Source organism: Hemiscyllium ocellatum, chromosome 3 (assembly GCF_020745735.1).
Source record: "Hemiscyllium ocellatum isolate sHemOce1 chromosome 3, sHemOce1.pat.X.cur, whole genome shotgun sequence".
Lineage (NCBI taxonomy): Eukaryota > Metazoa > Chordata > Chondrichthyes > Orectolobiformes > Hemiscylliidae > Hemiscyllium > Hemiscyllium ocellatum.
In genome coordinates this window covers 82,861,195-82,885,777 of record NC_083403.1, presented here as the reverse complement: position 1 = coordinate 82,885,777, position 24,583 = coordinate 82,861,195, and the positions used below count along the sequence as shown (strand labels likewise).

General features: G+C 39.8%; 1 protein-coding gene across 1 annotated transcript in view; it reads left to right on the top strand.

Annotated features, from left to right (window-relative positions):
* Positions 1 to 22,066, top strand: part of LOC132806530 (24-hydroxycholesterol 7-alpha-hydroxylase) — a 51,387-nt gene extending 29,321 nt beyond the window's left edge. Inside the window, exons 6-12 of the mRNA XM_060821253.1 lie at positions 553 to 648; positions 3,296 to 3,386; positions 13,058 to 13,191; positions 15,632 to 15,727; positions 16,701 to 16,789; positions 19,940 to 20,027; positions 21,863 to 22,066. Coding sequence (XP_060677236.1) covers positions 553 to 648; positions 3,296 to 3,386; positions 13,058 to 13,191; positions 15,632 to 15,727; positions 16,701 to 16,789; positions 19,940 to 20,027; positions 21,863 to 21,931 — 663 coding nt within the window. The 3' untranslated portion in view covers positions 21,932 to 22,066. The remainder of the gene's footprint in view (positions 1 to 552; positions 649 to 3,295; positions 3,387 to 13,057; positions 13,192 to 15,631; positions 15,728 to 16,700; positions 16,790 to 19,939; positions 20,028 to 21,862) is intronic.
* The last annotated feature ends 2,517 nt before the right edge of the window (positions 22,067 to 24,583 follow it).

The following is a 24,583-nucleotide window of genomic DNA, read 5'->3' as shown; positions in this document are numbered from 1 at the left end:
TGTTTTTTGTGATTAATCTGTCATCAAGCTGCATTCATCCTGCAGTAATATTTGGAGTTTAAATATTGAGAACATGAAGGTATAGGTGTGGTAGTGGTATCTAGTATTCTGATACTACAGACCTGCACATAGATGATGCAGTTTGTCTTTTGGGAAATGTTACTTTAACTTTTTTTCATCAGAGTTCATAAATTATTTTTAAATGAATACAATCATAGAGATGTGCAGCATGGAAGCAGACCCTTTGGTCCAACTCGTCCATGCCAACTAATTATCTTAACTGAACCTAGTCCCATTTGCCAGCACTTGGCCCATATCCCTTTAAACCTTTCCTATTCATATACCCATCCAGATGTCTTTTAAATGTTGTAATTGTACCAACCTCCATTACTTCCTCTCATTGTAGCTGTTGGTGTGATTCTGTATTTATGACTGTGGATGCATTTTACAGGGATGAAAGTTTCTATTCCTCTTTAGATGGTCTTTCATTTGCAGTTCAAAATACTAAATTACTTAAACAATGTTAATACTATTAATTTATATCCTTTCCAGACATTGTTTCAGCATCTTTTAGACACTTTGAATGGGAACTCTACTGCTAATTACAGTTTATTGTTACTCTGGGCTTCCCAAGCAAATGTACTTCCTGTAAGTACCCAATTCAAATATTAGCTATTTGTCCAAATAAACTAATTAAAATGGTAACAATTGTGAAATAATTCAGACTTTGGGATTTCTATGACTTGTATTTCTATTACTTGATCTTTAGAAAATCAGAACTTTTTTAGACATAATGTTCTGCATTTTATGTGGAAAAGACTTTTCAGTTACACATACTTTTGATACTAAAAGCAGTCTTTCCTTTAAAATAGTCTTTAAGAGATCCTGTCATTCAATTTTTTTGAGTGTGTTGGATTAGGAATATCTTTTGACGATAACAGTATTTATTCCCCAAGCCTAATTTGCCCTTTAGAAAGTGTTGGAAAGTGGTCGTCTTGAACTGCTGCAGTCCATGCAGTATAGACACAGTACAATGCTATTTGAGGAGAATTCCCTGGATTTTGATACAGCAGCATTGAAAATTTATTTCCACAAGAGCACAGGAGATTTGATGGAAAAATGGAAGGTGCCACTATTTCTATTAATCAGCTTCCTTTGTTCTTTTAACTGGTAGTGGTTGTGGGCTTGAAAGGTACTGTTGACAAGTTGCTGAGTGGGCATTATTGAAGTTACATACCACCACTGTCATGCTTTGCTGGTGCAGGGAGTGAATATTTAATGTTGTGTTTGGTTCATTAATCAGGTGGACTGCTTTATTCTGGATGTTGGTGAGTTTCTTAAATGTTGTTTGGAGCTGTAGTCATTCAGGAAATTGGAAAGTATTCCATCGTGCATCTGACCGGAGTTTTGTAGTTGGCGGACAGGCTTTGGGAGGTGACTAATCACCACAAAATTGCTGGCTTTGAACCTGCTCTTGTAGCCACACAATTTGATAACTGGTCCCATTCAGTTTCTGGTCAATGGCCACCCTGAGGATGTTGACAGTGGAGTATTTAGCAATATTAATGTGCTGGGGTTGCACAGTGGCTCAGTAGTTAGCACTACCGCCTCACGTCACCAGAAACCCGGATTCGATTCCACCCTCGGGCGACTGTCTGTGTGGAGTTTGCACGTTCTCCTCGTGTCTTTGTGGGTTTCTGCTGGTGCTCTGATTTCCTCCCACAATCCAGAGATGTGCAGTTTAGGTGAATTGGCTATGCTAAATTGCCCATAGCATTCAGGGATGTGTAGGTTAGTTAGGGGTAAATGTAGAGTGATAGGGTAAGGGAATGTGTCTGGCTGGGTTTCTCTTCGGAGGTTTGGTGTGGACATATTGGGCCGAAGGGCCTGTTTCAACACTATAGGGATTCTATGTTAATGTTTTGATTATCGAGGGGAGATGGTTCTTGCTGTAATGGCCATAGTCTATCCTTCCTACCACTTGCATAGTGTTAATGTTACTTGCTATACATTCGGTCAGATCTGTGTATTGTCCAGATCTTGCTGCAAGTGAACATGAACTATTTCAGTATGTTCAGAATGCAATGTTTTATAAAATGCTGATGTTTTAATCTATTCCTTGAAGGTAACAATGGAGCCAGTGATGACCTAGTTTTGCCAGCAATAAGCTGAAATAACTTGGTTTATGTGAGGTTTGGAGTTCCCGGGCAAATTCTATTAAAACTCCCATGTTGATTTTCTGGATGCAATGGCAGAAGCAGCTGACCTGCTTTGGATAGATTCATTGTTTCAGAGACTTGGGACAGATGGAGAGGATAAAGACAGGTGCAGGAGTTGCTGTGGTCAACCAAGAGGGGAAAAAATGGCTGTTTCTCTTTTCGCTACCAGACAGGTATTAGGTGTAAGGAAGTTCTGCGGGAACTTTGTGACACTGGGAGATTCGTCCTGAGGTGGTCTGGAGATGGAATGAATAAATTGAGCCGCGCTGCTGGATGTTGATTTAGGATTTACCAGAAGACTGAAGGATTGGACCTATGGTCACTAGATGTTTTAACATAGTAAAACGGGGGGAATGGAGCCCATTGGAAACTGAGAGTAACTTTGGATTGCTGTCGGTAATGACTGTAATTCTGTGATTGGTATATTGTAACTTAAGTGGAATGGAGTTTGAGTGTCCTCAAATGTTAAATGTTAACAAGGATGTTGTCTTCAGTGCATTTGTAGCCTATGAAATAATTCTTCATGAGTTTGCTTTTTGTATATTTATTCAGTAAAAGTCTTAAAATATGCAATTATGTTGTGTGAACCCATGAGTCAGTCACTGGGAGTTCAAAGCTTTTTTAAAAGCTAGGTCTCCATGAGGATCATAAGCATCTGAGAAATTGCAGACTGTACTGAACACTCTGCAACCTTTGGTGAATGTCTTCACTGCTAACATTATTTTGGAGGGAAAATCATTAATGAGGTAGACGGAGATGAATGGTCTTAGAAAACCACAGTGAGGAGTTCCTGAATTTATAATTTTGAAACTGAGATTAGACTACAACGTTCACAGCTTTCTTCCTTTGGGCTACATCATGATTCAACCAGTAGAGAATTTTGTCCCAATTCTTATGAACTTTAATTGATAACCTTAGGTTAATCAGTTTTGCTTATGTCTAATCTAATAAAAGATGCTTTGCAGCTTTCGCTCCAGTTATTCCACTAGTTTAATAGTGCACCTCCAGTCCATTAGTTTATAGAAGTGAACATTGTGAATATATTGTATAATTGCTATTGTTTCTCTTTATTCAAGATCACGTTCTGGACTCTTGCATTTATTATTTCGAATCCATTTGTTTATCGGACTGTTATGAAGGAACTATGTTCTGTCATGGATGACAAAAGTAATTGTTTTAAAATCTTTTACTAGTGGATAAAATGTTTTGGTTATCATTGATATTAAGATGTAATGCATAGAAATCTGTTTATTTTCCAAAAATGCTATCCTGATTACAAGGATACAGATTTTCCTACGATTTCTCACAACACGTATCAAATATGCTGCATCTCTGGTATTCATATGAAATAGGAGCAGAAGTAGACCATTCAGCCCCATGAGCTAAATAAAGAAACCATTTCATTAAGGTCATGGCTGATTTGTTTGTGTTTTACATTCCATATTCCCATCTATCCCGATAAACCTTGATTCCCCTGCTCAACAAGAATTTACCGACTTCTATCTTTAAAATTTTCAATAGCCACACCACTACCATGTTCTGAGGCAGAGTACCAGTATCTCTCAACCCATTGAGAGATCCAATTTCTTCTCATCTCTATCCTGATGTGGCAGCCCCTAATTTTGAAACTGTGGCCCCTAGATGGTAATAAGGAGGGTCAACAAGGATGTTTTTGGCATTGTTATTTCCAGTGCCTAAGTTGATGCCAGTGACTTTGGTGAAGAATATATGCACACAGCTTTAAGCTAAATAAAAATGTTTGGGGAAGGAGAGAATTCCTGGGTGGTTTTGAGTCAGAATCTTTTAGAAGGGATTCATGTAGTCTGCTGTGTCAGTGTTAATTCATTGAAAAAGAAATCCAGTTTAGTTTCATATCCAGGTGGAAGGGAGTCAGTGGCTTAGTGGTATTATCGCTAGGTTATTAGATTAGATTACTTACAGTGTGGAAACAGGCCCTTCGGTCCAACAATTCCACACCGACCCGCCGAAGCGCAACCCACCCATACCCCTACATTTACCTCTTACCTAACACTACGGGCAATTTAGCATGGCCAATTCACCTGACCCGCACATCTTTGGACTGTGGGAGGAAACTGGAGCACCCGGAGGAAACCCACGCAGACACGGGGAGAACGTGCAAACTCCACACAGTCAGTCGCCTGAGTCGGGAATTGAACCCGGGTCTCAGGCGCTGTGAGACAGCAGTGCTAACCACTGTGCCGCCCATAATTATTAATCCAGAAACTCAGCTAATATTCTGGATTCAAATCCAGCCATGAAATATGAGGGAATTTGAATTCAGTTTTAAAAAATCCAGTATTAAGAATCTTCTGATAACCATGTAATCATTGTTGATTGCTAGAAAAACCCATCTTGTTCACTAATGTCCTTCAGGGAAGGAAATCTGCCATCCTCACCTGGTTTGACCTACATGTGACTCCACGCCACAAAAATGTGATTGACTCTCAACTGCCCTCTGAAGTGACCTAGCAAGCCATTCTGTTTTACCAGTCACCACAAAGTCCCAAGAAAGAAATGAAACTGGACGGACCACTCATGATCAATCTAGAAATTAGAACAACATTTGGAGGAAGCACTGAGGGTGGCATGGACACAAATTGCACTCTGAGTGGGGGGATTTCAATGTCCATCACCAAGAGCAGCTTGGTAGCAATACTACTGATTGAGCTGGTCGTATCCTCAAGGATATAGCTGCAAGACTGGGTCTGTGCCAAGTAGTAAGGGAACCAACAAGAGGGAAAAACATACTTGACCTCATCCATACCAGTCTGCCAGCATGCAGATGCATCTGTCCATGACAATGTCATGGTGGGGTGGGGGGCGGCATGGTGTCTCATTGGTTAGTGCTGCTGCCTCACAGCGCCAGAATCCCAGGTTTGATTCCAGCCTCGGGTGACTGTCTGGGTGGAGTTTTCACAATCTCCCTGTGACTGCATGAGTTTCCTCTGGGTCCTCCAATTGCCTCCCATAGTCCAAAGATGTGCAGGTTAGGTGAATTGGCCATCCTAAATTGCCCATAGTGTCCTGGGATTTGCATACCAAGTGGACTAGCCATGAAAAATGTATGGTTACAGTGATAGGATGGGGTCTGGGTCTGGTGGGATGCTCTTCAGAGGGTCAGTGTGACACAATGGGCTGAATGGCCTGCTTCCATACTCTAGGAATTCTATGAATATCAGTAAACGTTATAATGGTAATGAAGGTGAATATTGAGAATACCCTTCTTCATACTGAGAATGCCCTCCTTCGGGTTGTGTGGCACTACCACCTGTGCTAAGTGGGACAGAATCTAGCATCTCAAGACTGGACATCCATGAGCCACTTTGGGCCATTACCAGTGGCAGAATCGTACTCCAATACAATCTGCAAACTCATGGTCTGGCATATTCCCGACTCAACTATTCCCATCAAACCAAGTTCATTTGAGAGTACAGGAGGGTGTGTCAGGAGCAGCACCAACAATGCCTAAAACCTGGTGAAGTTATGAAATAGGTAAACTCACATAACGAGCAACTTAAGCAGCAAGTAGACAGAGCTAAGCAATCCCACAATCAACAGATCAGATCTAAGCTTTGCAGTCCTGCCACATCCAGTCATAATTGGTGGTGGACAATTGAACATCTCACTGGAATTGCCATATAAATACAATGGCAGGTCATAGGCTAGGAATACTGCAATGATTACTCAGAGCCTGTCCAATCTGCAAAACACAAGTCAGGACTGTGGTGGAATACTCCCCACTTGCCTGGATGAGTGCAGCTGTAACAACATTCAAAACTCTTGATACCATCCAGGACAAAGCAATCTGTTTGATTGGCACCACATCCACAAACATCCACTCATTCCACAACTAATGCTCAGTAGCACCAGTGCACATTATCTATAAAATGTACTGCAGAAATTCACCAACGATATTTAGATAGCACTTTCTAAACCCGTGAACATTTTCACCTAGAAAGATTAGAGCAACAGATAGATAGGAACAGTACCAACTATGAATTTCCTTCCAATACACTCATCATCCTGACTTGGAAATCTGTAACTATCACTGGGTCAGAATCCTGGAATTTCCTCCCTTGGAGTGGTTTGGGTCTACATACAACATATGCCCTGCAGTGGGTCAAGAAGTCAGCTCACCACCATTTGCTTAAGGGCACCTAGGGACAGGCAATAAATGCAGGCCAGCCAGTGATGCCCATGTCCTACAAATGAATAAAAGTTTTCTCCCCAGAACACTTCAAACGCACCCACTTGCATTTCAGAGCTTCTTATGTAACCTAATTCCAACAGCTTTTTAGGTAATGTTCAAAAACTTCTTATTTGAAAAAGGGGTCTTCATTTCTGTTTTAAGTTAAAAATCACACATCACCAGGTTATAGTCCAACTATAACATGTTGTTATGTGATTTTTAACTTTGAGTAAAAAATGAGGTCTGCAGATGCTGGAGATCACAGCTGCAAATGTGTTGCTGGTCAAAGCACAGCAGGCCAGGCAGCATCTCAGGAATAGAGAATTCGACGTTTCGAGCATAAGCCCTTCATCAGGAATCATTCCTGATGAAGGGCTTATGCTCGAAACGTCAAATTCTCTATTCCTGAGATGCTGCCTGGCCTGCTGTGCTTTGACCAGCAACACATTTGCAGCTGATTTTTAACTTTGTCCACCCCAGTCTAAAACCAGCACCTCCACATCATTTCTGTTTTAGTTCTTATGCCAATGAATTTAAATTATGACCTATTATTATTGGTCCCCTTGCCAGAGAAAGCAATTTCTCCCTACTAATTCCTATCAAAACACCTTAGAAATTGAATCCCTCCATTAGATCTTTCTTAACATTTGCTGAGTACAATCTCAACTTCTCCATCTATTTGATTACTGTAGAGCCTCATTCCGAACATCATCCTGGTAAACCCTTCTATTCTCTCCATGATCTTGACAACCTTCCTGAAGGCAATATCTAAAACTATAAACAATAGTCCAGCTAAGTTAAAAGCAACTTAATCTAAAGCAGTGATCTGCAAAAGCGTAACATGATTTTCTGTTCAGGGGTCCTGTCTATAAAGCCACATTACTTTTATTAATTGTCTTCTCAAATTGTTGTGCCACCTTCATGGATTTGTGAATATGACCCCCTCACTCAAAACGGTACCATTAGATTTTATATTTCTTCCTGCTGTTTCTCAAAGTTCATCACTTCGCACTTAATTACCTAAATTTATCTACCATGTTTCTGCTCATTTCACCTATTTGTAATATCTTTCTAAAATCTGCTGCCATTTTGCATTATTTACTATTTTATCAAGTTTTTCTTATCATCTGTAAACTTTGAAATTGTACTCCGAAATCAAAGTTGAATGTGTTATGGCGTCAGATGAAGGTAATACTGGGCAAGTCAGCATCCAAGGTGAAACCTGGCTTGATAGATCAACAGTTTTATTTTTGTAGTTGGCTACTCACTGAAATATTCACATAAGGCTACCAATACTTCTTTCAAACAAAAGTGCATTGCACAAGAACAAAAGCACAAATAAAAGCATATCTGCATATTTACGTCAATTTGAAAGGATCTAAATACGAAGAGCAAAAACATAGATTCAACCTTGTTCCCAGCAGTATCCTTTTCAGACACTCAATCTCAGAGAAATATCATTCCTGGCTTAACTCTCTTTACTTTCTTATTTAATTGACCCTTGAAAAAGTTTAAAGGGTCTTTCTATTTTTTATAACCTCTATGGTCTTTCAGTCCTAAGACTGCAATTCCTCTTCAGTTCTGACAGCCAAGACTTCTAGAAACTTTCATAACCCAGAGATTCTCTGAATCTAACAATCATGTCTGCTGTTAGGATGAAACTGAAAGCAAACTACTGCAGATGCTGGAGATATGAAATAAAATTTGAAGTCCTGGAGATACTAAACAGGTCAGGCAGCATCTGTGGGGAGAGAAAGAGAGTTAATGTTTAAGTTTTTTAAGTGATTGGCTCACTAGACTACTTCACAGGACAGTTACAAATCAAGCAGATTGCTGTGTTTTTGGAGTCATATAGTGGACTGACCAGGTAAGAATGGCATTTTTCCTTCCTAAAGGCTATTTAAAATAGTTGAGTTTTAAAACAAAAATCAACATTAATTATACAGCTGCTATTAGCCCAGCTCTTATTGAATTCAAATTACTCTGACTGCCATGGCAGGATTTGAACTCACATCCCTACAGCATTAGTCTGGGGTTCCGACCAGTCCAGTAGCATTACCACTATGCCACCACCCATCTATACACAATGTCAAATTAGGTGGCTGCAGTAATGTATCAATATAATATGGACTTCTCCAGTGCATGCAATAACTTTGGCATCATGAGCCAAGCAAAGAAATCTGAAGAAATATAGCAACCTGCTCTAGGAAATACAGAAGTAGGGAGGTTATACTTAGTTGTAAAGGTAGTTCAGGTAGAGGCAGGTACTTTTAAAAGGTATTTGGACAGGAAAGGTTTAGAGGGAAATGGGCTAAACACAGGCAAATGGGACTAGTTCAGTTTAGGAAACCTGATCAGCATGGATGAGGTGGGCTGTTTCCATGCTGTGACCCTAACTGTAGTTATACAAGGTGATACTGCAATCATATATGTGCACAATATTGATTACCTTAATAAATGAAGGACGTAAATGTGTTGAAGAGAGTTCAGAGAACGTTTAATAGACTGTTACCTGGAATTGGACGGGTCACCTTAGGCAAATTTCGACAGCCTGACTTTGTATCCATTGGAGTTTAGAAGATTAAGAAGTAATTGATTGAAACATTCAGGTTCTGAGGCAACTTAACAGGGTATATGTGAATCAATGTTATGTCCAGTGGAGGAATCTAGAACAGGTGTCACTCATTAAATAATCAGGGGTCACCCATTGAAAACAGAGATGAGGTGAAATTGTTTTCTCTGGTCTTTAGAAATTGCTTCTTGAGTGGGTGCTGGAAGGAGAGTTCTTGAATATTTTTCAGGTAGAGGTAGATATATTTTTGTTAAGGGAGTGAAAAGTTATCAAGGAGTAGGCAGAAACGTGAATTTGAGATTACAAATAGATTGGTCAAATCTTATTGCAAGTTGGAGCAGGCTCAAGGGGTTGAATGGCCTATTTCTGCTCCTAATTTGCGGTTCATAGGAAAACATTATTTCAAATCCAAAGTTTCAGTCCACGACCAGAGCCCCTCAACAGTGGATATGTGGCTGTATCCTCTCTAGAGCTTTCCATATCGATGAAGAGACAATTGTAAGAATTGCCAAAATGGTGAGATGGCATTGTGATAATGTCACTTCACTTGTAATCTAGGGGACTTAGGCTAGTTTTCTGGAGACATAGGTTCAATTCCCACCATGGCAGCTGGTGGAATTTAAATTAATAAATTAGTTTCACGAGTGGTGACAATGAAACAATGTTGATGGTTGTAAAACCCCATCTGCTTCACTAATGTACTATAAGAAAGGAAATCTGCCATCCTTACAATGGCCTACATATGACTGCAAAGAGAAGAATATTTGAAGACTAGGGTCTTCAACTCAAAACTAAGATCACAAGTGTTTTACTAGATAGGTGGTGGGTTTTGCACTTTTGTAAAATCTTTCGTATCCAGTGGCAAGAACACAGCAATGTATATTTTTGAGCGAAGATGCCCAACATAATAATCATGTAAAATCAGCCCCACAGGACAGAACGTATTATATTTGTTAACTATTCTATTCACAACTTAGTTACAGTGACAGTCTGCAGGAGACTAGCAGAAACAATTTAGGAAAGTCCTTAATTCATCCCTAAAGAGATCAAACATTGAAAACCATTGACGAAGTCTGGCTTGTCACCAACCAAAATGGAGAATGCTCATTTGGGAAGATACCAGACACGTTGAGAGCCCTCATTGGGCATAAGCAAGGCAAAGTCAAGATGTTGGAAGGGGCACCCTAAACCTCAAAACAACCCATCTACCCAACCCTTCAAACATCACCACCCCCACACCCAAAACACTGCACATCAATCATCTCAGAGCTCATCAAACTGAATAGAAGTAGATCTTTTTCTGTGAAGGTCAGGACCCTTCAGAAATTGCTTCTTAAATAGGTGTTGGAGGGACAGTATTTGTATATTCTTCAGGCAGAGGTAGATAGATTTTTGTTAAGAAAGAGAATTAAAGATTATCAAGGGATGGGCAGGAAAGTGAATTTTACGTTACAAATCTATCAGAGCAGGCTGAAGGGGCTCAAGTTATCCTTGATCCCAAAGACAGCCTAAGAAGGAAAGGAAGCACTTTCAACTGACCTCATTCATTAGACTGAGAACAATGGAGTGAAATGGCCTTCCAAACTGAGAGTCTATAGAGGTTTTGTCCATTCTGTTCTACACATGATTTAGAATGTGTACCTACATCATGCTGGGAAACTCCGTGACTTTCAAATGAGTTTCCTTCAGAAGCTTTGGAAGATCAGATGACAGGACAAAATACCATGTACTGAGATACTCTTCTGAACTGATATGCCAAGGTAAGACAGTTAGAACTGAGTTGAACTGATCATGCAGCCAAAATACGTAACAATAGGTTCAAAGCGAACCTTCTAAGGACAGTTCGAGTCTGGAATGCACGGTCAACATGGTCACACTCTGAAGGATTCATTTGGGACTTTTAAGATCAACTTCGAGACCTAGAAGCTTACCCAGTTCACTGCATCTGGTATATCCAGATAAAAACAAAGGTGTGACTTTGTTTTAAAGCAGGCATGTAGCAGAGGCAGAAAAAAAGTGCAAAGAGAGGAATTCTCAAACTAGTAACCTCTCTAGAAGTCAGTCATAAGTAGTATCTTCTGGTATTTGCAACCTTCTAATAGTCTAAATAGTCACCACTATGCCCATCAGAATCCTACAAACACTCCATATGAACATGTTGTCTTTTGAGACGAAGATGATCAAGAAATCAATTAAGTATACAATTGAAACCAAGATCAACAGATATAAATATTCAAAACTTGTGCGAAGATTTGTAGCTCGGGTGCTCGTTGTTGTGGTTCTGTTCGCTGAGCTGGAAGTTTTTGTTGCAAACATTTCGTCCCCTGGCTAGGCGACATCATCAGTGCTCTGGAGCCTCCTGCGAAGCGCTTCTTTGATGTTTCTTCCGGTATTTATAGTGCCGCTTCCGGGTGTCAGTTTCAGCTGTCCGCTGTAGTGGTTGGTATATTGGGTCCAGGTCGATGTATTTGTTGATGGAGTTTGTGGATGAATGCCATGCCTCTAGGAATTCCCTGGCTGTTCTCTGTCTGGCTTGCCCTATGATAGTAGTGTTTTCCCAGTCGAATTCATGTTGCTTGTTGTCTCCGTGTGTGGCTACTAGGGATAGCTGGTCGTGTCGTTTCGTGGCTTGTTGATGTTCATGTATGCGGATTGTTAGCTGTCTTCCTGTTTGTCATGCAAGGACTGCACAAAACACTATATAGGACAACAAGCAACATGAATTCGACTGGGAAAACACTACTATCATAGGGCAAGCCAGACAGAGAACAGCCAGGGAATTCCTAGAGGCATGGCATACATCCACAAACTCCATCAACAAACACATCGACCTGGACCCAATATACCAACCACTACAGCAGACAGCTGAAACTGACACCCGGAAGCGGCAAGGACAGACCACTATAAATACCGGAAGAAACATCAAAGAAGCGCTTCGCAGGAGGCTCCAGAGCACTGATGATGTCGCCTAGCCAGGGGACGAAACGTTTGCAACAAAAACTTCCAGCTCGGCGAACAGAACCACAACATATTCAAAACTGAAAGAACTGAGGGTGCTGTAAATCAGAAACTGAAGTTGCTGGAAAAGTTCAACAGGTCTAGTAGCACATGTGAAGAGAAATCCGTTAACATTTTGGGTCCAGCAATCCTTCCTCAGAACTGATGGTAGCTAAGAAAATATTGGTTTATGTGCATAAGATAGGGTTCGGGGAGGGGGTAAACAGTAAACAATAGGTAGGGATAGAGTACAAAGAGAAAAGAACAGCTAGACAGATAGAGGATTCGATAACCATCTGGCAGGGAGGATGAATAGCTATTAACAGCCATCCATTAACGCCTGCCCCACCCTGGCTCCGACTTCAGCACAACTGTTCTTTCCAATTTTGGAGTTAGACTACCATTGTTCTGCCATTCTCACATTCTGATAATTTCATCTAAGCTGTCAACACCTTTTCTCCCCCAACACTATTGCATGAATGCTGCCTCCTCGACACTTCACTCTGAAGAGTCATCTAGATATGAAGTGGTAGCTTGCTCTCTCTCCATGGATGCTGTCCAACCTGCTGTGATTTCTATCATTTTTTGTTTTCAGTACAGATTCCAGCATCTACAGTAATTTGCTCGTAGGCTGTATGGTTACTCATCTTGATTATGAAAATTGTTGTTTGATCAAATATGGTACAATAATATGTTAATTGGGGCTGCAGATTTTGCATGATTAATTTGTATTATGTAATTAGATATTTATAATTAAACAACTTCAAGTGTACAAAACATTGAGCAGTATAAGAGTGACATGACTTGTGCAGTTACGATACAACTATCATATTAGTTTGCACTATTTGATTGGATAGGTTGTACAAACGAGTGACTCTTTTGAACCCATGCTTACCCTCCCTTCTCCAGAACATGACAGGTGCTGCCATTAGTATACACTTGGATGACTTTTAACGTTCAAATGAAAATGGATGCAATATTCCTGCTGGATTCAGAAGACTAGGTAATAGACCAGTCTAGCTGCTGATTCATGCTCCCTTTCTTTTCTTATCTCTTCAGGTAATAAAAAGATCAGATTGAAGGAAAGTGATCTACAGAAGCTTCCATTCTTAAAATGTTGCATTTTAGAGGCAATTCGTTTGCGAGCTCCAGGGGTTATATGTAGAAAAGTGATGCAACCTTTAAAAATTAAAGTGAGTTATCTATGCTTATGCTGCTTTCATCTAGGGGATACAAAAGCAGATATAAATTGTGGGCTATACTGTGAATAAGTGTCAAAGGTATTGTAAGTGCTGCAGGATCAACCACTACCAGGTAATGGTTGGGGTACAAGGCGGTCATCTATCCTATTTTACTTTAGGTTAAGGGCCTGCTTGATTAATAATGATAGAGGAAGCATCATGAATAAGTGAGAAGAGGCTCATGTTTTAATGAGATGTAGTTTATTGTATGATACCAATTAGTACAAGTTTCATTGGCTAATTAAACATAATACCCCTACATAACACTATCAGCATGCAAGGAGTACACATATCATTATCTTCATGGCTATCTTAGGTTAGACTCATCTTCTCCCACAACCAAGACTATATGGCATGTTATGGAGCTGAGTGCAGTCACCAATATCAATCCTGTTCCAACCATTCTCTTGTACACCAAAAAGAACAGCAGACACCTAATGAAGTTGAATAAGTTGTAGTTAAAACCAATGTTATAGAGTCACAAAATGTCTTTGTAGATTTGTGAGCTTGGAATCAAGGTATTGAGCCATTAAAAGAGCAACAGGGAACAATAAAGGGATTACTTAATGTATTTTGGAAAGGCTAATCAGGGCAGAACTTATACATTTAATGGTAAGGTCCTGGGTGGTGTTGCTGAACAAAGAGATCTTGGAGTTCAGGTTCATAGTTCCTTGAAAGTGGAATCCTTGGTAGACAGAATAGTGAAGAAGGTGTTTGGTATCCTTGCCTTTATCTGCCACCTCCAAACGGACCCCACCACCAGAGATATATTTCCCTCCCCACCCCTTTCCGCTTTCCGCAAAGACCGTTTCCTCCATGAGTCAGGTCCACACCTCCCAACAACCCACCCACCTGTCCTGGCGCCTTCCCCTGCCACCGCAAGATTTGCAAAACCTGCTCCCACACCTCCTCCCTCACCTCCATTCACGGCCCCAAAGGAGCCTTCCACGTCCATCAAAGTTTCACCTGCACATCCACCAATGTCATTTATTGTATCTGTTGCTCCTGATGCAGTCTCCTCACGGGAGACCGGATGCCTCCTCGCAGAGCACTTTAGGGAACATCTCCGGGACACCCGCACCAATCAACCCCACCGCCCCGTGGCCTGACATTTCAACTTGCCCTCCCACTCTGCCGAGGACATGCTGGTCCTGGGCCGCCTCCTCCACCTCTCCTTCACCATCCGACGCCTGGAGGAAGAATGCCTCATCTTCTGCCTCGGAACACTTCAACCCAAGTGCATTAATGTGGACTTCACCAGTTTCCTCATTTCCTCTCCCCCCCACCTTACCCCAGTTCCAACCTTCCAGCTCAGTACCGTCCCCATGACCTGTCCTACCTGCCAATCTCCCTTCCCACCTCTCCGTTCCACCCTCCCCTTTGACCTATCACCTTCATCTCTACCTCCATCCACCATTGTATGTTTTGCTACCTTCCCTCACACTCTTCTCTGACTTATCACCTCCATTCCCAAGCCCATTCACCTATTGTACTCTTTGCTATCTTCTCCCCAAACCCTCCCCCCCCCCCCCCCAACACACATTTATCTCTCCATGCGTCCTCCATTCCTGATGAAGGGCTTTTGCCCAAAATGTCAATTTTCCTGCTTCTCTGATGCTGCCTGACCTGCTGTGCTTTTCCAGCACCACTCTAATCTAGACTGTCCTTGACTTTATGGTCAGCACATTGAGTATACAAGTTGGGAGGTCATGTTGTGACTGTACTGTACATCGGTTAGGTCACTTTTGGAATGCTGCATTCAATTCTTTGACAATCATATGAGACAGATGAGAAATCCATTAGCAATTCAAAAGAAATACTGCTGAAATATCTCTGATGTCCCCAATTCAATGGATGCCAGAAATGCAAATTACACGTTTGAATGTCCTAAAACTAAACTTTGCAGGATTTGACCTAATAGTTCAATGAATTCATACAGTGAGAAGCTGCTTAGAAAAGAATAAGGAAATCTCGATGTGTGGCCCCACTTTTGTTTGAACGGTGATTTTAACTAATGTGAGGATAGGTTGGTCTCGTTATCTTTGGATTAGTAATAGTAGAGTCAGTCAGATATCTTGCTCTTAATGAACATCTAATAATTCCTTGCAGAAATAAGCTAGAGTAGAATTTGACTAGGAAATGTATCTGGCTTAGCCATAGAAATTTAATACCCTAATAACAATCTTCACTCTATATAAAGGTCAGTTTGACAAGATAGTGAATGATGACCTGGCACCATTCAATTATTATCCAACACAATGTTCTTCTTTGGAACCTGGTTAAGTATCTTCAGGGAGAGGAAAGGAAAATGTCAAAACTATGTAGTTTTTTTTTAAAAATACATCTGTAAACAACACAGGAATTATTTAATGGTAATATTTCCTTACTCTAGAATTACATTGTTCCTTCGGGAGACATGCTCATGTTGTCCATTTACTGGGCACACCGGAATCCCAAAAGATTTCCTGATCCTGAAAAATTTATTCCTGTGAGTATATTTGAGTAAAAGCATTTTATTACTGTTTATCTTTGGATTATGTGTAGCACAAATGATCCTTGGTATCTCACATCTACCCAGCAACTACAATTTTGAAACTTTTCAAATGATAGTGACATTTTCATATTAAAGCAGGAAAGATTCCTTGACTGCAACAAAACAAATTGTAATTTGATGTGAGATTAACGAACAGAAGTGAAGACTGAGGGTATAGTATGATATAAATTTATGTTATTTTACGAAAATGTCTTTAATTATTTAACATGTTTTATTAAAATCATCTTCTAATAAAGTCTCAAAGTGAGGAGAATGTTTGCGATGGGACAAGTGGCAAGAACCTGTATTTGGAGTCTTTTAGATTGGAGAAGATTTGGCCCTGTTGTTATCATACTGTTCTGGCTGACCAGCAGGTCTCCTACTCTTATCACCTGGCAGAGGTATGCTGGGGCAATTTGTATGTCGTTAGTCAAACCTTTTGGCCTAATTATGAATGCCAATCCAGTCCTGGCAGAGATGCTACCACTGCACCACAATACCTCCCTCTATTCCCAAACTGAGATCATGTTGCTTGGGAATATGCTGGAAAAATATGATGTTTAAAACAGGATTGGAAATATTGAGGCATGGCACTAATTAATATACTGCATTTGCGCTTTTTTTAAAATTTCCAGTGTTTCATCACTCTGTATTTACCTGTTCCAATATTTCATCACCGAATTATCAGCCAAAGCTAGATTATTACTCTGCCATACCTTATATCTTCTGCATTGCCCCCTAAAATATCCCTGTATGAATACTCTCAGGGTCTTGGTAATTTTTGTAATCTCCCAGTGTAGTATCCAATAAATTCAAATAGTACTTGTCTCCTTTTGTTATTTTACCACTCTCAACTGTATTGACTGTATGTATCGTGCCATCGTTTATTTCCACAGCAATGATGTAGAAAAATGTTGTCTTCCTACAGGAACGATGGAAGAAGGCAGATATAGAAAAACATGTCTTCTTAGATGGTTTCCTAGCTTTTGGAGGAGGCAGGTATCAGTGTCCAGGAAGGTAGGGGCTGCCTCATTATCATCTGTTTTTCAGTTTTTGCAATGTTATATTTAATATTTTAGTCAATGCATCTCTAAATGAAACTAATGCACTAATTCTGCAGAGAATTAGGATAGGAATGGCTGCATTCCTGATGAAGGGCTTATGCATGAATCGTCGATTCTCCTGCTCCTCAGGTGCCTGACCAGCTGTGCTTTTCCACACTTTTTGATTCTGATCTCCAGCATTTGCAATCCTCACTTTCTCCTAGGAATGGATGGTTCAGTCATTGTGAAAAATTGTCCCTGATCTATTTAATAAAATCTATTGTGTGTAAATTTTTGAGAAGAAAACAAATTTAATATTGTTTGAATTATATACTTCAAGTAAAAGTCTGCTTTTTCATACCAAAGTGACACTTGCATTACAAGCACTTTTGAAGTTCTTCCAGTAATATTGAAATATAAATAACTATAAGTTTTGAATATGAAGATAATGTTGTATTGTGTGAAAATGTGCTCACCCAGACCTGGACTAAACAGTCCATGTTAATTAAGCATCTCAAAAATGTTGCACCCCAAGAGTTCCCTTATACATTACAAGAATCTTGAAGGTTCAGTCACTTTTCCTGGAACCAATCCATAGCCTCCTGGGATTAACTTTGATTTTTCTCAGTGTTCCAGCTATTTGCTGATGTATGCAAATTATTCCATTAAATTTTGGCTAACTTATCCTCAGAAATACTCTTCAAAATCTATGCTTATGGACTTCTCAGGTCAAACATAGACTGCAGCATTTTTGCTTAAGCATTCAAACATCAGGGACACCCTAGTTCCTAATGACCCACAATGCTGCCACAGCTTCTTTACTGTTGCTGGTGCTGTAGCTGATTCCTAGTTTCTAGTAGATGTTTTATTTCTTCCTAGTCCAAGATGATTGACCCAGCTGTGTTTCCACAGCATTTTTGTTTCCAGATGCAATGTTTCCTCTGCCACAGGGCTCTGTGAGAACAACTGTAGATTTCTTTCTCTAAACATGAACTCGGCAAATATTCTAGTCATTTTCCTTCCCTCATAAATTACAATCTGAATTTGAACCTCACCCACATATGCACAACGAATATTAAAGATAGCATTTTCTCTGCTTACAAAGCAGGTTTGACTAACAGTGATTTCATTTGGCTCTCTCTACTCAATGAGCTGCAGAATCAAAACTGTAACAACTTCTGAAAGAAGCATCTAGCTAAATTTGAAAAACCCCATAGCCTGGCTGTATGACAATGCATGCTTGGGATATCCTCAGTTATGTAAACAAATTATTCTACCTATAAACACAACGTTCGAATCTATAACTGATATGAACAATTCAAATCTGTAAAACATTTTTTTGACTCTTTTTCTGGAATTTCTATCTTTAAGCTTCTTCTTTGGAAGTAATAATTCAGTCTCTGGCTCAATTGGAAGTATGAAAACAGGACATCCATTGTTCAGTATTTACATTTTTCACTTTGACATGGAAAGATAAATGTAGGTTAGCTTTAAATTGTAATTAATTCCAATCTTGTTGAATTGTATTTACTTCAAGATTACTTATCAGTTTAACACAGATGCTCCAAGTAATTCATAGAACTAATATATTCTACAACATATACATTATGAAATAGATATTCAGAACAGCATTGCACTGGAATATTTGCTGGTGTTAACTTATTGAAATGATCTATATTTATTACCCAACACTCTTGAGGCAGCATACTTTCCCATATGTGTTTCATTTTGTGCACCACACTTCCTGACTCTTATATCAGATTTGACACTAAAGACAACACAATTGTGGCTTAATTTTATAATCATGAAACACCAATGAATATGAACTGAGTAGCTATGGAATATAAGACATTTTCTAATCAACCTGTTCAAAGCTGTTACTACATGCTGCTAGAGCAGGTATGACTGGAACCCTGGTCTGTTGACTTAGGGGTAGGGACATCATTTGCGATTCCTCAGACACTCAAGCAGTCCATTTTCAAAAACAACAAAATGTGGACAATATACAGGATTGGGCTGACAAGCAACATTTGTGCCACACAAATGCCAGGCTATGACCATTGCCAATAAGAGACAATCTAACCACCACCCCTTCATATTCAATAGTGTTACCATTACTGAATCCCCCACTGTCAACATCCTGGAGGTTATCATTGACCAGGAACTCAATTGGACTCTCCACATAAGCAATGGCTACAAGACCAAGTCAGAGGTTAGGAATTCTGCAGCGAGTAACACTCCTCCTGATAACACTCCTCCAATAACACTCAAGAAGTTCGTCACCATCCACAAGTATCTACTCCCTCCACTACTGTTGCTCAGTAGCAGCATTGTGTACTAGCTACAAGATGCACTACAAAAATTCACTGAAGATCCTCAGACAGGCAAACCCATGACCACTTCCATCTAGAAGGATGAAGGATGGGAACACCACTACCTTGAAGTTCCCCTCCAAGCCACTCACCATCCTGACTTGGAACAATATCACCATTCCTTCACTGTTGCTGTCAAAATCCTGGAATTCCCTCCATAATGGCATTGTGGGTCTACCCACAGGAGGTGGACTGCAGCGGTTCAAAAAGGCACCTCTCAAAGGCAACTACGCAGGGGCAATAAATGCTGGCCAGCCAGTGATGTTCACAACTCCAATGTTAATTCTACTTTTCTTTGCCTAAATGCTGTCATAATGTACTGATTGTTGACAGCACTTTCATTTTAATGTGCTGATGTTGAATGAACCAGTGCTGCCATCTACTGTTTCTCTTTGGATATAATTTCTTTACCAATGATCTGAAGCATTTGTCTTAAAGGCTGTGTATCTTATTTTTGCATGTCAGTGTAAACTTCAGTGGAGAGTAAAGGAATTTTGTGGTCTATGTATGGCATAATGAGCAAACGCCATGTGAGCAGAATGAACTCCATGAAGTTTTTCTGACCATGACCTACAATAATAAAAATACAGTATTTACTAGTTCAAAGCTTTTCATGAAAAATAGAAGGAAATGCAAATATAGCGATAATAATCTGATTGCTGTTGGCCTAATAATATAATTGATATTTTAAGTGTAACTATGTTGTTTTGGTTCTGGCTTCTTCATCAAACTGCTGTTTTGTTTCCTCCCAGATGGTTTGCACTGCTAGAAATTCAAATGTTTGCAGCTCTTATACTTCACAAGTATGAGTTTACTTTATTGGATCCTGTCCCAAAAGAGGTAAGAACAATATAAATGGCAATCAAAGGAGAATGAATGTGTCAATTTCTTTTTGATAGAAATGGGTGTGTTTGATTGTGAAAGTAGAGGGGTTGATGATTGTTCTAATTTAAAATTTGCTGTTCACTGCTGACAACTGTCAACCAATTCAAAAAGTTGCAGCTGAATCACAGTCATACATCTATACAGCATGGAAACAGACCCTTCAGTCCAACTCATTCATGCTGACCAGATGTCCTATATTAATTTAGTCCTATTTGTCAGCATTTGGCCCATATCCTTTTAAACCTTTCCTATTCATATACCCATCCAGATGCCTTGTAAATGCTGTAATTGTGCGAGCCTCCTCCATCTCCTCTGGCAGCTCATTCCATAAATGCACCACCCTCTGTGTGAAAAAGTTGTCCCTACAGTCCTTTTTAAATATTTCCCTTCTCATCTTAAATCTACATCCTCTAGTTTTGGGGGAAAAGACCTTGGCTATTCAGCCTATCCATGCCCCTCATGATTTTATAAACTTTTATAACCTCCAATCATCTAGCGAAAATAACCACAGTCTATTCAGCCTCTCCCTTTGGCTTAAACCCTCCAACTCTGGTAACATCTTTGTAAATCTTTTCTGAACCATTTCAGGTTTCACAGCATTCTTCCTATAGCAGGGAGACTGGTACTAAATGCAGTATTCCAAAAGTGGCCTAACTAATGTCCTGTATAGCTGCAACATGACCTCCCAATTTTTATACCCAATGCTTTCTTCACTATCCTGTCTACCTGTGACCCTACTTTCAAGAAACTATGAACCTGCACTCCAAAGCCTCTTTCATCAGCAACACTCCCCTAATGGCATTGTGGATCTACCCACAGGAGGCAGACTTCAGAGGTTCAAAAAGACAGCTCTCAATGGCAACTGTGGACAGGCAATAAATGCTGGCCAGCCAGTGATGTTTACATCCCACAAATGAATTTTTAAAAAGTATCATTTAATTCCAATTTTAATTCTATTTTTCACTCCATAAATGCTGCCATAATGTACTGATTGTTGACAACACTTTCATTTTTATGTGCTGATGTTGAATGAATAAGTGTTGCCATCTCCTTACCATTAAGTATTTAAGTCCTACCACCCTGATTTGCCTCCCAAAATGCATTTATCTAAATTAAACTCCATTTGCCGCTCGGCTCATTTGACCAAGGACCCATCATACTTTGTAGTTTCAAAAGACAACATCTGAAACATATTCCATTCTTGCATGTGGACCATCCTCGCGTGCAAGATCCATGACATGATCAGTTTCAGTTTTTGAAAATTCACAACCATCTTCAAAATCGGACCAAAGCCGTCATCATTCTAATTTAGCACTAAAGGTTTCTTCACTGAAAAAGCTAAATGATGTGGGAAAGGGAAAAATGTCTAGTTCATTATGATCTTCTGGATCTGTCAAGCAATGCATAAAATAGAGGAAGCTATACTTAGCTTTTAACCATAAATACCTGACTGAGTGTGTAATGTTAATCTAGTAAAGTTAAAGCTACATCTTACTTCTCAGTATTATTAACAAAATTAATTTGATTCTGTATTGTCTGATTTTTAAAAAGAAAAGAATAGCCATTCTGGAAATGCAGGTTCAGTACTAGGTAGCAACACATTAGGAAAACAAAAGCAACACATTAGCTGGAATCCTAGTTCATGTTGCATTTCTAATCCTATTCTATCAATTGTAGATTGTATTTGTTATGCTTTGGTGCTAGCTTTGAAAAGTGCACCCCATGATAATGTTGCATGTTAAGTTAGTTGTTGAAATGCGAGCACAAACTTTTCTTGCTGTCTTTTTCAGAGTCCACTTCATTTAGTAGGAACTCAACAGCCAGCAGCTCCTTGCAGAGTTGAATATAAATTTCGATGACCAATACTTGCTGCAAACACAGTTGTGCTCAGCGTAATCAGTGTACTCAAAAGTAGATTTGATAATAATTAAAAATAAACTTTCTCTTTGTTTAATGTAAAATAATCATGTACCTGTATTGTATTTTGTAGGATTATGTATGTTGGACAACATTAATAAATAATCATTTGGTGTTACAGAACTTGAATATTGCTATAAAACGACGCATTTTATCCAAACGTTTTGCTTTGCACCCATCAGGATAATTCTTAAGGGGAATTCAAGGGGAAAACCAATACTTTTACTGCATGAGAAGAGAATGCTAATTGGCAAATGGACTGTGGTAGAGGCATTGCCATGGAGAATGCACCATTGACTATTAACAATGACATTTTTTTTTCAATTTTAAACAAGATAGGTTAGTTCTCAGGGCTATGCTCTGATCAATGAAACAGCAAACAACTGTCCCCTATTTTGTGTGGTTGAAACAGGCATAGTGCATCTATATGTTCTCTCTTCAAAGAACAGGGTCTGGATATTAACAAATGTAGCTTCTAGTACACACAAGTGCACCTTACTGTGAGCTCACTGACAATCTTAAATTGGTTGTCAACATAATTCTTTGCAGATACGGAATTTTCCAGTAACTGTTATCCATTTGTAGAATCACATCTATTGTTGGACACTGTTTCGTGAGTTTTGCAAGCACATCCTTGTTGGGTAAGATCAACACCTTGCTAATTGAAAACAGTTGAAGGGATCTTCTATTTCATACAGACGTCAGTTTTAGGAATTTATGGCCTGCATACGAGGCATCACATCAAGACTGAAATTCATGTACAAAATTACTTGTGTGCGATAGGCAGAACATCTTTATGGAGGTGGGGATGAGATGATAGGTTAGAGAGGAGGATGGAGCGAATAGGTGGGAAGGAAGATTGGCAGGTAGGACTGGTTATGAGGATGGTGCTGAGCTGGAAAGTTGGAACGGGGGTAAGGTGGGGGTAGGGGAAATGAGAAAACTGGTGAAGCCCACATTGATGCCCTGTGGTTGATCCCCACCTCCATCCACATTGTACTCTTGGCTACCTTCTCCCCAGTGCCACCCTCCTCCCATTTATCTCTCCACCCCAGAGGCTCCCTGCCTTCATTCCTGATGAAGGGCTTTTGCCCAAAACGTCAATTTTCCTGCTCCTCGGATGCTGCTTGACCTGCTGTGTTTTTCCAGCACCACTCTAATCTAGGTGTCCCAAAATATTGAGCAACAGAGGGTGTACATTTTAATTTGGGTTTTTGTTGTCATCTTCATTTGGCTCCCAGCTAGTAAATAAATATAACCTTTTCTCTCCTGTCTACAAAAGCATCTAATGACCTTTTCATTTTCACTGTTACCTTTTAGAAAGCTGCTGAGTGTCATTCTGCACATTTTATCCTTTTTTTCTCTCTCTCACTATGGCATTAATTTAGTTTGATTTTTCTCAAATCTAATTGGACATTAAATCAATTTAAAGTGTTTAGATTTTACTGTCAAGCACCATGTTGTCCTTTAGCTCCCAAAAAGTTTGAATATCTATGCTGAAGACGCAAAGTGCTAGAGCATCATTTGAGTATTTTTCTCACATCTCTTCATGTGACTAGTGGACTGATAAATATTATTACCCAGCACCGAAATGGCTGAAGGTACAGGCTATGAGCCCTGAATTGCCAACGTTTGTCCTGTCCAAAATGTCAGAAGTCACATGGTACCAGAGTATCGTCTGGGTTCATAAGTTAAACTTCACCTGATGAAGGAGCAGTGCTCTGAAAGCCTGTGATTTCAAATAAACTTGTTGGATTACATCCTGGTGTTGTGTAACTTCTGACTTTGTCTACTCCAGTCTGACACCAGCACCTCTGCATTATGGCTGTCCAAAAATGCAGGACAAATCCAACCCAGTCAATTACGGCCTTATCAGACTACTCTCGATCATCAAAGTGATGAAAGGTCTCATCAATGATGTTGTCAAGCAAAACTTGTACAGCAAGTTCAGTTTCATTTCTGTCATGGCTTCTAAGCTCCTGACGTTATTACAGCCGTGGTCAAAACCTCAGGAAGTGAAAGGGAGAGACATTCAAGGCAATTGTTTGAATAAATGTAGCAAAAAGTAGACTCCTAGAAACTAGTCAATAGAAATTGGGGAAACTTAAATACTGTCTATAGACATAACTAACACAAAAGGTGATGGTAGTGGTTATTGGAAGTTAATCATAAGTCTGAAGACATTACTGCAGAAGTTCTAATCAACTTGTTTAGAGATGTTATTGCACATATCTGGAGTAGATGGGCCTCCTAACTCTCAGGGACACTCACTGCACAAGAGTCCTCAGTTTCTCAGGCTAGTGACCAGCTCCTTCATCAATGACCTTCATGATGAAGTTGAAAGTGTTCACTGATGATCGCACACTGTTCAGTGCTACTCATGACTCCTCATATTGAAGTAATGCATCCCATTTGCAGCAGGGCCGAGATATCATTTAGCTTTGTGGTGATGAGTGATAAGTAGTATTGTGCTACATGAGTGTCTAGCATTGATCAAGCCCAACAACCCAGAGGGAAAAGACATTAAAACTTGGACATGACAGAGAAGTGTTCTGACCAACTAGCTGGAATTCCACTTTGGAGCAGTAGTTTCA